Raw genomic sequence first — 12701 nt, 5'->3', positions numbered from 1 at the left:
CTTAAAGAGAAACAAAATTCTGATCCATGTTACAACATGGATGAACTCCAAAAACATGCTAAATAAAATAAGCCAGACACAAAAGGACACATAGTGCATGATTCCACTGATATGAGACACCCAGAACAGTTCCATTCAGAGAGACAGGAAGTAGATTAGAGTTTACCAGGGCCTGGGAGAGGGGAGAATGGGGAATTACTGTTAACGGGTGCAGAGTTTCAGTATAGGATGTTGAAAAAGTTCTGAAAATAGACTATGTTGACGCTTGTACAACAATGTGAATGTACTTAATGCCACCAACCTGTACACTGAAAAATGGTTAAATTGTTAGATTTTATTTCTACACAAACTTTTTTTTTTTTTTTAGAGTAAGGGTCTTACTCTGTTGCCCAGGCTGGAGTGCAGTGGCATGATCATAGCTCACTGCAGCTTCGAACTCCTGGGCTTAAGCGATCCTCCCACTTCAGCCTTCTTGAGTACCTAGGACTACAGACACACGCCACCATGCCCAGCTAATTTTTTAAAATTTTTTAAGAGACAGGGTCTCACTATGTTGCCCAGGCTGGTCTTGAACTGCTGGGGCTCACGTGATCCTCCTGCCTCAGCCTTCCAAAGTGCTGGGATTACAGACATGAGCCACTGCATTACCACAATTTTAAAAATGTACTACACCAAAAACCATTGAATTATATGCTTCAAGTGTGTGAACTGTATGGTATGAGAATTATATTTCAATAAAGCTACTTTTTTTTTTTTTTTTTTTTTAAGCAAGAACCCTGGGCATCAATTGCTCTGCTGCTCAGGATCCAGGTCTGAGGTCTGGGTTCTCATTCACTCCCAAACACTGTCCTGGTTTATAAAAAGATGTCAGGGCCAAGAGGCTTGGGAGCTGGGGAAGGAGGTGGCTGAAAATTGCCAGAGAATGCCAGATAATTCCATGACCAGATAAGATGTGAGGGCCTGTGGGCAGGGGAAGGATGAGGGTAGACTGGAAAGGGCTCTGAGTGTCAGGCCCAGGGGCAGGGCCTTGAGGTGGGGACTCCATGCAGGATGGTGAGCAGGGAGCTTACATAAAGAGTTTCATGCTTTAGAAAGGCGGGGGCAGAAAATCGGGAGAAGGGCAAGACGGGGAGACCAGCTGGAACACCATTGACATAATGCAAGCAAAATGAATAAAGTCCTAACTACGGCAGGGGGTAAGGAAACAGGAGAAGAATGGATTCCTGAGGCTGAGGGACAAGGAAGAACCCTGAGTGACTTCCACACTTTGTAGCTCAGGAGACTGAGTGGGCATGGGTGTGGTTTACTGGCGAGTTAACTGGGAGCATCCTGAGGCTGAGGTACCTTAGAGCAGGGGTCTCTGACCCCCAGGGTGTGGACCTGTACTGGGTCTGTGGCCGGTTATGAACTGGGCTGCACAGCAGGAGGTGAGCAGCAGGTGAGCGGGCGTTACCGCCTGAGCTCCACCTCCTGTCAGATCGGCAGCGGCATTAGATTATCATAGGAGCACAAACCCTATTGTGAACTGCGCATGTGAGAGACCTAGGTAGTGCACTCCTTTTGAGAATCTAATGCCTGAATGGTCTTCCAGGAAACCAGTCCCTGGTGCCAAAAAGGTTGGGGACCACTGCCTTAGAGCACCTGAGTGGTCTCTAAGGATACCCCCCAGAGTGGGTCTGGAGGTCAGGAGATGCTGGGTTGCAGACAGACCTGGTCACGAGAGGGTCGTGCTGGGAGACCCTGAAAGGGGTAGCCAGGCAGGCAATACAAATGAGGAAAGTGGGCCGGATGAAGAAGGTGGGCCGGATCCAAGACTAGTGGGTGGTGTGGACCGAGGCAAAGTGAAAAGCATCTGCCCCATCAACAGCGGGAAGCCAGGCCTTATTGCCATCAACTACCGCCTGGGGCAAATTCCAGCCCAGTGAGGCTAATTCTTCCAATTTTGCAAGAAAAAAATGGAAATCCAGTTTTACATAAAATCCCTCTTCAAAAACATGAATGCTCCAATTTTCTTTTCTTTTTTTTTTTTACTGTGGAAAAATATACAAACAATTTACCATTTTAATCACTTCAAAGTACACAGTTTTGTGACATTAGGTATATTCATATTGCTGTGCAACCATTACAACCACCCATCTCTAAAATTTTTTCATCTTGCACAACAAACTCTGTTCATTAAGGAACTCTCCATTCTCCCCTCCCGAAACCACTGTTCTACTTTCTGCCTCTGTTTCTCTTTTTTTTTGAGACCGAGTCTTGCTCTGTTGCCCAGGCTGGAGTGCAGTGGCGTGATCTCAGCTCACTAAAACCTCTGCCTCCTGGGCTCAAGCGATTCTCCCCACTGTCTCCAGAGTAGCTGGGACTACAGGCGCGTGCTACCATGCCTGGCTAATTTTTTGTATTTTTAGTAGAGACAGGGTCTCACCAGGCCGGGTGTGGTGGCTCACGCCTGTAATCCCAGCACTTCGGGAGGTCGAGGCAGGCGGATCACGAGGTTAGGAGATCGAGACCATCCTGGCTAACACACTGAAACCCCGTCTCTACTAAAAAATACAAAAAATTAGCCGGGCATGGTAATGGGCACCTGTAGTCTCAGCTACTTGGGAGGCTGAGGCAGGAGAATGGTGTGAACCCAGGAGGCGGAGCTTGCAGTGAGCTGAGATCGCACCACTGCACTCTAGCCTGGGCAACGGGGTGAGACTCCATCTCAAAAAAAAAAAAGAAAAAAAAAAAAGAAACAGGGTCTTACCAGGCTCGTCTTGAACTCCTGACCTCAGGTGATCTGCCCACTTGGTCTCCCTAAGTGCTGGGATTACGCGTGAGCCACCATGCCCAGCCTACTTTCTGCATGTGAATTTAACTGTTCTAGGTACCTCATGTAAGTGGAATCATACATTATTTATCCTTTTATGACTTGCTTATTTCACTTAATGTAATGTCGTAACCATGTTGTAGCATGTGCTGGAATTTCCTTCAGACTTTGAAAGGATACTTTGCATGCTGAACAAAACACATCTCTGGCCAGGAATTCCTGCTCTGAGGCACAGCAAGAAGGTTGCTTCCCCACTAAAGCATCAATTGTATTATTCTTTTGAAATGTGTATTTTGGGTATCAGTAATACCTGAACACGGTATTAAATCAGATACTGAGTTAGAACTCTCTGTGTGATTGCCTGGCTTCTTGCAGATTAGGCTGAGTGCATCATGGGCATCGACGCACATCTGTGGACACTGATAAGGCCATGGTCTCTGTGACTAGGGTTTGTGACGCACTATGGTCAACTTCTGCTCCTGGCCGGGGAAACGCAGCCAATCACACTCATGGAAGAGACATTCGGAGCACTCAAGTCACCCAACCAGTCATGGCTGTGACTGAGGCCATGCCATTCTGGTTTCCCAAATGGCAAACACGCAATATCATTAGACACAAGCAGACAGCTATCTGTGGCCCATCCTCACAGGCCCGTGGGTGCACTAAAAAAACTAAGAAAAACAGCACAGAGGAGTTCCCTACCCACACTCCTATGAAGGAGCCTGGCAGGGTGAAACACACAAACATGTCAAAGTCAAAGGCTGACAGAGGCACAAACACATCCATACCTGAGCAGAGCAAGAGAGACGGCTCCAACTCAGCCACAGGATCCTCAACAGCTCATCCAGCTTCTAGGCAGAATTCCCTGAGCACCAGACCAAGAGTAATACAACCCCCAGCAGAACCCCAGCCCTGTCTTCCCACAGTGCTTGGTTCTAACACCTGCGGCTTCCTAAGTCTGTTTCACTGTGTCCCTAATAAGCCTACAAGTACCTGCCTTCCGACCTCTGTGACCTTTACACACCGGTACGGGCAGCATCTCTGGAGTTCTTTCCCAGAGCCCATCTTGCTGCCAGGCGTTGCCTTTGGCATGCCTCTGTTGTTTTGGGCCTTCAGAGTGCAACCAGGGCATGCCTGGAATCTTCCATATTTTGTACAGGCCACCTTAAAATCACAGATGACCAGAGGGCTCTCTGGGCTGAACCACTGCTTCCTAGGTCATCCTCTCAACACACATTTGCTGGGAACCCATGATGTACCTTGACTGTGTCCCCGCATCCTGGCCAGTCAAGTGCAGAACATGTGAGGCACACTGCTTTAAGCTGAAGGTATGGCTGGGGGCTAGGGAGCGGCTGAAACACAGGCATGAATCTTGGTTGGAAAACAAAAGCCAGGCTCTGGACATCAGACCAGGCAGGGTGGGGACATGCACAGGAGGCACTGGATGCCTACACTCACCTGTGGCCACAGAACCGGCTCTGGGCTCCTGACACTACACTGCCACCAAGAATAAAACGTCCTTCTAAGCATCCGTGGGTCACTTTCCCCGCAGGGCAGGGAGAAGGAGCACTCAACCCCTCTTCAACTTCCAAAGAAGGTGGAACTTTTTAAACCAAGCCCTCTTACCAAAACATAGGGTATTTGACAGTTGTGTAGCAAAAAGAAAACCCCAGAAATCCACCACACTAAAGGAGATGGCCAGAAAACAAAAAGCCCTCAGCACTGCTGTTTTCTTGCCACTACAATAGTTCTGTGACTGACCACCCATTTGCTCCTCCCATAAAAAAATGTATTTCCTCTCCTTTTCTCTTCACTCATCAGACATGGGAAGTCCCACCCTCTGCAAACACTATCAGCACCTTCTATGCTCACCCACCAGGGCTCAGTGACACCCACGAGTTGTTCCCTCCTTGAATGTAACCTCCAGTTCACTGCGCCCATGTGCCCTGCTCTGGGCATCCGTCCACAGACCCCAGAGCAATGGCATACTGAGGACAAAGTTCCTGCCCCTCCATCCTCCTGCCTTCCTCCCCAGCCCCAGGAACTGGCCCCAGTCTGCAGGCAAACGTGCTCTTCCCAGCCCTCAGCAGGGCCACACGAGCCCTGGCCAGGGCTTATCGCTTTACCACTGTATCCGGGGTCTAGAAATGCATCTTCTTTAAGCCACCCACAGGACCAGCTATTCTTTAAGGGGCCAACTTTCTTGAAGCGGGAAAAGTCTCTAACTCTACCTATGCTCCAAGATCTTCATTTTTATGTCCAAGACTTTGGAATTCCTCAATGACTGCATGAATTAGCAGGAGAAAGGGGCAGCTGTCACTCTATAGCCGACGTCTGTCAGCTTTCTCTGATGGGTTCTCTGGGGAGGTAACACCCCACCATGATAAGCCACATCAGACTTCTCACTGCAATGACCACCTCTCACGAGGGTGGGGGCAGCCTGCTTCTTCATACTTATGAATACACTAAGTGATTCCAGATTCTTTGGTTGTATATAATTCTGCAATGCTGACTAAAAATTGCTAAAAATAGTAAACTTGGTAGTTCAAGTTCAGACACCTTTTATTTTCACCAAACACAAAGACACAAAGGCACAGGGTGTATACCAGGTAAAAACAGGCACATATATCCTATGCATGTTGTGGCATATGTCAGAATTTCCTACAACACGCACAGATGGACATATGCTGACAGGGGTTATCTTACCCGCCTCCCTCACAGTCAGCCACGGGTCTGTCCACCCAGCCTCTCTGCCTTTGCCCACATGATTCTCCTCACTGGGAATGCTTCCTCCCTCTCCTCAGCCTGACTAGTAACGGGCCAGTATTCATGGCCCCTGGCACGCTCATCTCGGGAAACCTAGCCTGAGCATTCCTCCTCCTCTGAACCACAGCATCAAGTCTGCCTCTCAATGACCCCAGTCTCCACGACTTTTTTTCATATGTCTCTAGAGCACAAACAACTTGAACACAGGGACCGAGCCCTCGTCTTCCACCCATACCCACTGCCCAGCACAGCGTAAGGCTGAGCTTGCAGGCACCCGAGGAACTTGGCTGCTCCTCCTCAGCACTTGTTCTGCAGAGGCAGATGCTCTGCTATTTAAAGATCTCCCTGTGGACTGGGAGGGCAAGGTGAGAAGGACTCTGGTGACTTGGGGTCTGAGTCACTGATGTTCTCCCTGCGGAGATGTCTAGGCTGCCTGGTAGGAAATTGCTTAGAAGCAAGGCAGAGGCAAGACTGGCCCACAGCGCTGCCCGGAGCCCTGGCTTCTTCCCTCAGGTTGGATCTCAGCATGCCAGCCTTCAGGTTTGTCTCTGGCTTCCAGGCAGCAGACAAAAGCACTGGCAGCTCCAGGGCACATGGAAGGGGACAAGGAGTCTGACAGTCCACAGTGGAGCCCAGCATCGGGTCATGACAGCATCCCCAGCTTCCCCTTTCCTACTCCTCCGGCCCTGAGCCACAGGGACAGGATGAGCCGAGTGTGAAGACTAACACAGTTCCAAGCCTAACCCAAGACTCGGGGACTGGCATTTAAACAAGATGAGGACAAACAGCTGAGGCTGGGGGAAATGACCCTAACCCTGAGCCAGATTCCAGCTCTAAGGCTCCCCTGGACAGTCAACATGTTGTCTCCTACACACCCACCTGGCCCCTGCCCCCACCTGCTCAGCTACATGCAGCAAGGGGAACCAGGCACAGCCGTGGCCATGCAGCAAGGGGAACCAGGCACAGCCGTGGCTCTTGAGTGGGCTCAACACTCACCCACTTTGCAATGGGACAGCCGCGGGAGCTCTTTCCCTCCTTCCCCGTGTAGATGACCTTCTCAATCCGGATGGCTTTCCCCTTCTCTCCATACCTGAAGAGGGAGACAGAAGCCACCATTAGCACAGCAGAACCCCAAAGGAGAACAACTTTTGGTTAGAAGGCAGCCTCAGTGTGCTTTTGTTTGAGTTTCTGGTTACTGTCGGGGGCAACAGAGAAGAAAGAGAAAGGTTTAAATGTTATTTGGTACCTAAAGGCTCTGAAGACACAGCAGCCACTTCCACGCTTCCAGGTTCACCCGCCCCTTCTCTGCTCCTGCCCATTGGGCCCCCTCTGATCCAGGGCAGAAGGACAGCTGAGCAGAATGTCCCTGATCATTACCTCCGAACTCCAGAAGGGAACTGAAACCAAAGGCTAAACACGGGCATTTGTATCCAGCCCTGTTAGCTGAGTCACCCTGAGAGTTAACTATTTATAAATATAATAAATAAAATAAATGGCGGAACCCTTCTTATTCTCTCTGAATAATCCCCAGCTGACATTTGACCATGATGATGACAAACAGCTGAGGTTGGGGAGAAGCGGCTCTACTAAGCACAAACGCCAGCTCTGAGGTTCCCCTGACAGTAAACACATCTGGTTCCTGCACACGTCACCTGCCCTGGCTCCCCCACACACTCAGGTCTTCAGAACCCCAGCTCTCTAGGACTGTCTAATCAACCACACTATATTCAGAGATGGTGCAACTATGGCCCCTGGAGTTGAATTGACTTATCCAAGGCCGCACAACTACAAAGAGGCAGCAGTGGTCTAAGCACAGCCCTGGACATCAGACAGACTTGGGTGTGAGTGCCAGGCCTGCCACTGTCTTGCTATATAACTGTGGCCAAATTACTAAACTTCTCTAAGCCTCAGTTTTCTCATCTGTAAAATGGAGATTAAAATGGTCCCCACCTCCTGGGCTTGGTAAAGATCAAACAATAGTCCACAGGGAGTATATTATTTAAAGTGCTTTGAAGTTCCTGGCATGAGGGAACAGTCCAGTAAACTGTAATTATTTTTAATAATGTAAAAGGCATCTTACAGAATCTTCTTATTTTTAACAGTTTTTTAGTTTCAAGTGCAATGCCATATCACCTGCAGATAATGGTCATTTGCCACCTATTCCTTTCTATTCTTTATAGCTCTAGCCTGACTCTTGTCTCTCTGAGATGGCCAGGTGCTTTCTTTTTTTCTTTTTGAGATGGAATCTCACTGTCGCCCAGGCTGGAATGCAGTGGTGCAATCTCGGCTCATTGCAACCTCCGCCTCCCGGGTTCATGCAATTCTCTGCCTCAGCCTCCCGAGTAGCTGGGATTACAGGTGCCCGCCACCATGCCCAGCTAATTTTTGTATTTTTAGTAGAGACGGGGTTTCATCATGTTGGCCAGGCTGTTCTTGAACTCCTGACCTCATGATCCACCTGCCTCAGCCTCCCGAAGTGCTGGGATTACAGGTGTGAGCCACGCATGCCAGGCCTGGCCAAGTTTCTGAAGGGCTTGTGGGCATCTCTGCTTACTTCCCGACTTTACTGAAAATGTTTCCAACAATTCATCACTGAGCATGAAACTGGCTAACTTCGGGAAAGAGACAGATGTCCTTACTTTGAAGGGTGCTACTAAGAGTCTCCTGTCCTAAGGATTTTTAATCAAGAATTATTTTTATAAAATATATTTTTAACACATAAGGAGACAGATGATTGAATGTTTTTTATTCGAGCAATTAACACAGCATACTATAACTATCCTTGTATTTCTGTAATAAATTCAATTTGATCATGGCATGTTATTTTAATATACTGTTTCATAGAGCACGAATGTTATCATAGCTTCTACAGTTCAGAATACACATATTCTTTATCTTATCCACTCCACTTCTAGGAATCTCCACCCCAGAAATAACTGTACAAATGCACCAAGCTTTAGGAACAAGATAATTCACTGTCTCATCAACAATAGAAAAATGAAACAACTTATATGTCTAACATGAGACTGGTTAAATACATTATAATAAATTTCACAAAAAAATATCAATTTTCATGCGATGAAAAACCATGTTCCATCAAAAATGATTAGGTAGAATTGTATGTACTGACATGGAAAGAAATTAAGTGGGGGGAAAAAGCAAGCTATAGACAGTGGGTATAATGGACCACATTTGGTTTAAAACTTCTCTATATACATATTAATACATTTATCTCTGTATATATATACAAATATCTTTGTAAATGCTTAGAAAATATTGAAAAATAAGCATCGAACTTTAGAGCTTTATTCATTCTTTAGACTTTTAAAGCCTTTGTTTCATTTTTATAATTGAAAAAGAGAACAGAGTTTATAAATTTTTTTTAATTAATGAATTAATTTTTTAAAACAAGCTCTTGTCAGGCCATGAAGATTTTTTTTAAATGCTGATCTAAGGTTCCTCTGAGTTCCATGTTCTCTATTTCACTCAAGATCTTAGCAAAAGGATGAAAAGTGTTTCTGATAATTACAACATTAAAATTCTAAGGCTCTGTTCATCTCTTATAGAAAGCGTTTGGAGACAGGACTCAGGGGTTTATATAGCGTGGTCTGGATGAAGAGGAAAAGATCACATAATGCTGCTTTTGTCTGGTTCCTGGACAACTTTCATTTCAACAAGCATTGATCAGGAAGCCACCTATAAGGGCAGGGCCTGGGCCCCTGGTGTGTCCTGGAGATCCCTGTTGGGAGAACAGCCTGAGGTGACCACACTCCTCTCGCTGAGACGGAAGCACTATCGCATTCCTCGCAGGAGGGTGAGCTGAGGACACTGCCACCACTTTCCAACCAGGTCCTTCCCCACCATCCCGCCCCTGTGAGAAACATGTCCTGCAGTGAACCTCGCATTAGACAAATAAAAGGGGCAAGCACTGTCTGATCAGCTAGACTTAAAAAAAAAAACAAAACACACACACACACACAAACAAAAACAGAACTGACTGTCTCTTTGTGTTTAAAGACAGCCAATCAACTCTCACTTTAGCTCTTTCTTCTTAAGTGCCTTACTTTTTGGCCTATCATGAAGAGGCCCTTCTAGTATTCAGATTAACTATTAGACCCTCGACTAAGTCTGCATAGATAGCCTGAAATCTTATTCTAAAGGATAACTAATCATCCAAGCCAATCATCTTATTCTAAAGGATAACTGGCTCTCCAAGGGTGGTCCCAGGGCCAGCAGCATCAGCATCCCCTAGAAATTTGGCAGGAATGGAACATAGATTCTCAGGTCCCATCCCAGACCTGATGGGTCTGAAACTCAGGTGGGGCCCAGTCATCTGTGCTTTAACAAACCCTCTGGAGACTCTGAGGCCCACTGAAGTCTGACAACCACTGCTCTGAGGCTTTGCCTTTTCAGGATTGTCTCTATCACACAGTAACGAAACCAGTTCCCCCAAATCTCAGAGAACCTGCTAGCGCAGTATTGGTTCTTTGTTTCTAGAACAAGCATTTAATGAACTCCTAGGCTGCAGAGAATCTCCTTCCCAGACAGAACACCCAAGGATCTGTGCTGTACACGTCTCAGATATGGGTTTGACAACTGACTCCACTTATCTATGAAGATAAGGACCTCGGTACCCACAAAGTATGACGCTCATAAATAAGTTGGGACATTTTAGGATTTGCTTTCAACCTTCCCCTCCTTTCTCCAAATCTTTACTGGAAAAGCTAAGAGAACCAGGTTTCCCTGATTTCAGTTTATTTCCCCTCCCTGCCTTCAGCCAACTCCTGACAGCAGAGCAGTCCTGAAGAGAAAGGGTTGAGGAAGAGTCTAGGGAAAGAGACAGCCTAGACCTACCATTCACAAACTAGACCCCTACCCAGGGGATCTGCATCAACCACTCATTACTCTCCTTGTTCCAGAAAGGATCTTATGAAGATGTCTATAAGATAAAACTAACAGGTGATGAAATCAGAGTAAAGGGCAAAAAAAAAAGGTATGCTGGTACACAAAATACAATCAGTGGGGTTTTGTGTGTATTTTTGAGAGATAAGCCTGGAATATCTTGTTATATGAGAAATTCAAAAAAGGCTTGTTAGGATCATGTCAAAAACAAAACAAAATAAAACAAACAAACAAAAAAACCCCAGAGGAATGAACCTGAATAGGTTCTACGGGCCAAAGATGAGAAATTATCTTCCTCCTGATGGCGTACACAAATCTGGCTCCAAGTTTACTAGCAGGCAACGTAAAGATGGAACTGCAATCTGTTACATGATGTGCAAGGTCCTTAAGATAAAAATAAACCAGTTGCTAAGGAAAAACACAAGTATTCCTGGTCTTGAGAGGAATTCCTCCCTTGGATCAGTTTCTGAAGAATCTACAGCTGGCTGTTATTTTTAAAGCAATCAGGGGGAAAAAAAAGACATATTTCAACCTTATCTTACCAAATTTCAAAGATCTCTTGATCCTTGTTTCAAAATACTTTTCTATAATGAAAAGTTGTTTAAGAGAGCTGTCTGGAAATCTTATAAAATTGTTACTCCAAAATACCCCAGAACAAAAAACCTGCCCCAGATCAAACTTGTACATTTGACTCCCCTGCAGCAAATGATAGTGTCAGGATTCCTTACAAAAATCACCGGCCCAGAAGCTGCCTGGTCTAATCTGCAAACTACAACACACAGGCATGTGAGCACATGCAGGCAAGCACGACAACACTATACACAGCTTCAAATCTGTCTCATGCTCATGGACTCAGAAGTGCCCTCTTACCAGGCTGGAATTTACAAATTGGTGAATATAAATGTTCCCAGATGGTCTAGGAAATTAAGAGTGATGACTGCAGATCACTGTCCTCCATGTATCTTACCTTTTATTTATTCAGAGAAGCTGTTATTCAGCTCAAAATCATGTTCCCTGCTACACAGACAAGAGTATCTGGCTCCTTGCCAGGCACGGTGGCTCACACCTGTAATCCCAGCACTTTGGGGGGCCAAGGCAGGCAGATTACCTGTGGTCAGGAGTTCGAGACCAGCCTGGCCAACATGGTGAAACCCCGTCTCTACTAAAAATACAAAAATCAGCCGGGAGTGGTGGCACGTACCTGTAGTCTCAGCAGCTACTTGGGAGGCTGAGACAGGAAAATTGCTTGAACCTGGGAGGCAGAGATTGCAGCGAGCCGAGACCACACCACTGCACTCCAGACTGGAGGACAGAGCAGATTCAGTCTCAAAAAAAAAAAAAAAAAAAAAGTATTTGGCTCCCATGGTCAGACAAAATCTGGTTCCCAAATTTGCGACAACTCTAAGCCACGCAGCTTTCCACTTATCTGTATGTATATGTATGGGCAAGCATATGCTTACGTCTACATCATCTTAGCTTTCATTATAAAAATACTAATGCGGCTGGGCGCGGTGGCTCACGCCTGTAATCCCAACACTTTGGGAAGCCGAGGCAGGCGGATCACAAGGTCAGGAGATCAACACCATCCTGGCTAACACAGTAAAACCCCATCTCTACTAAAAATACAAAAAATTAGCCAGGCATGGTGGCAGGCGCCTATAGTCCCAGCTACTTGGGAGTCTGAGGCAGGAGAATGGCGTGAACCCGGAGGCGGAGCTTGCAGTGAGCCGAGATTGTGCCACTGTACTACATACAGCCTGGGTGACAGCACGACTCCATCTCAAAAAAAAAAAAAAACCAAAAAAAAAAAAAAACAAAACTAATGCTTGTTCTAAAAAATGCAATCAGTGCATTTGTCTGTCAGGTAGTTAACGACTATCTACCTTTTCCGTAGTACTCATGACAAGCACTAAGTGTTTCCATACATCAATTCAGTTTATCCTCACGACACTCCTACAGTGTGTTTTTATCATCATCTCTATTTTGCAGATAAGAAAACTGAGTCACAGAAGAGCAGAACAACTTGCTAGGGACTCAGCAGTGAGTGGCAGGGCCAGGACTGGGCCTCAGTCTGGCTCAAGTCCCTGCACTCAGCCCCTGAGCCACAGACTCGAACTTAGAGTGTTTACTACCTGCCGTGGACACGCACATGGGTTTCCAAGTCTGTATCTGTATGAACTGCTCAAAAACCACAACTAGTAAACAGAAACCCTAGAGTCCT

The 12701-nt window shown here is 46.4% G+C and overlaps 1 protein-coding gene across 5 annotated transcripts in view; it reads right to left on the bottom strand.

Moving 5' to 3' along the window:
• The window catches only part of TET3 (tet methylcytosine dioxygenase 3), a 125963-nt gene that overhangs the window by 24171 nt on the left and 89091 nt on the right, over positions 1–12701 (bottom strand). For all 5 annotated transcript variants that reach the window (XM_055243717.1, XM_063617486.1, XM_055243723.2 and 2 more), the window contains one exon: positions 6575–6668. In XM_055243717.1, the coding sequence (XP_055099692.1) occupies positions 6575–6668 (94 nt within the window). The remainder of the gene's footprint in view (positions 1–6574; positions 6669–12701) is intronic.

The sequence above is a fragment of the Symphalangus syndactylus genome, chromosome 14, assembly GCF_028878055.3.
Source record: "Symphalangus syndactylus isolate Jambi chromosome 14, NHGRI_mSymSyn1-v2.1_pri, whole genome shotgun sequence".
In the NCBI taxonomy this organism is placed as follows: domain Eukaryota; kingdom Metazoa; phylum Chordata; class Mammalia; order Primates; family Hylobatidae; genus Symphalangus; species Symphalangus syndactylus.
This window is presented reverse-complemented; position numbering and strand designations above follow the sequence as displayed.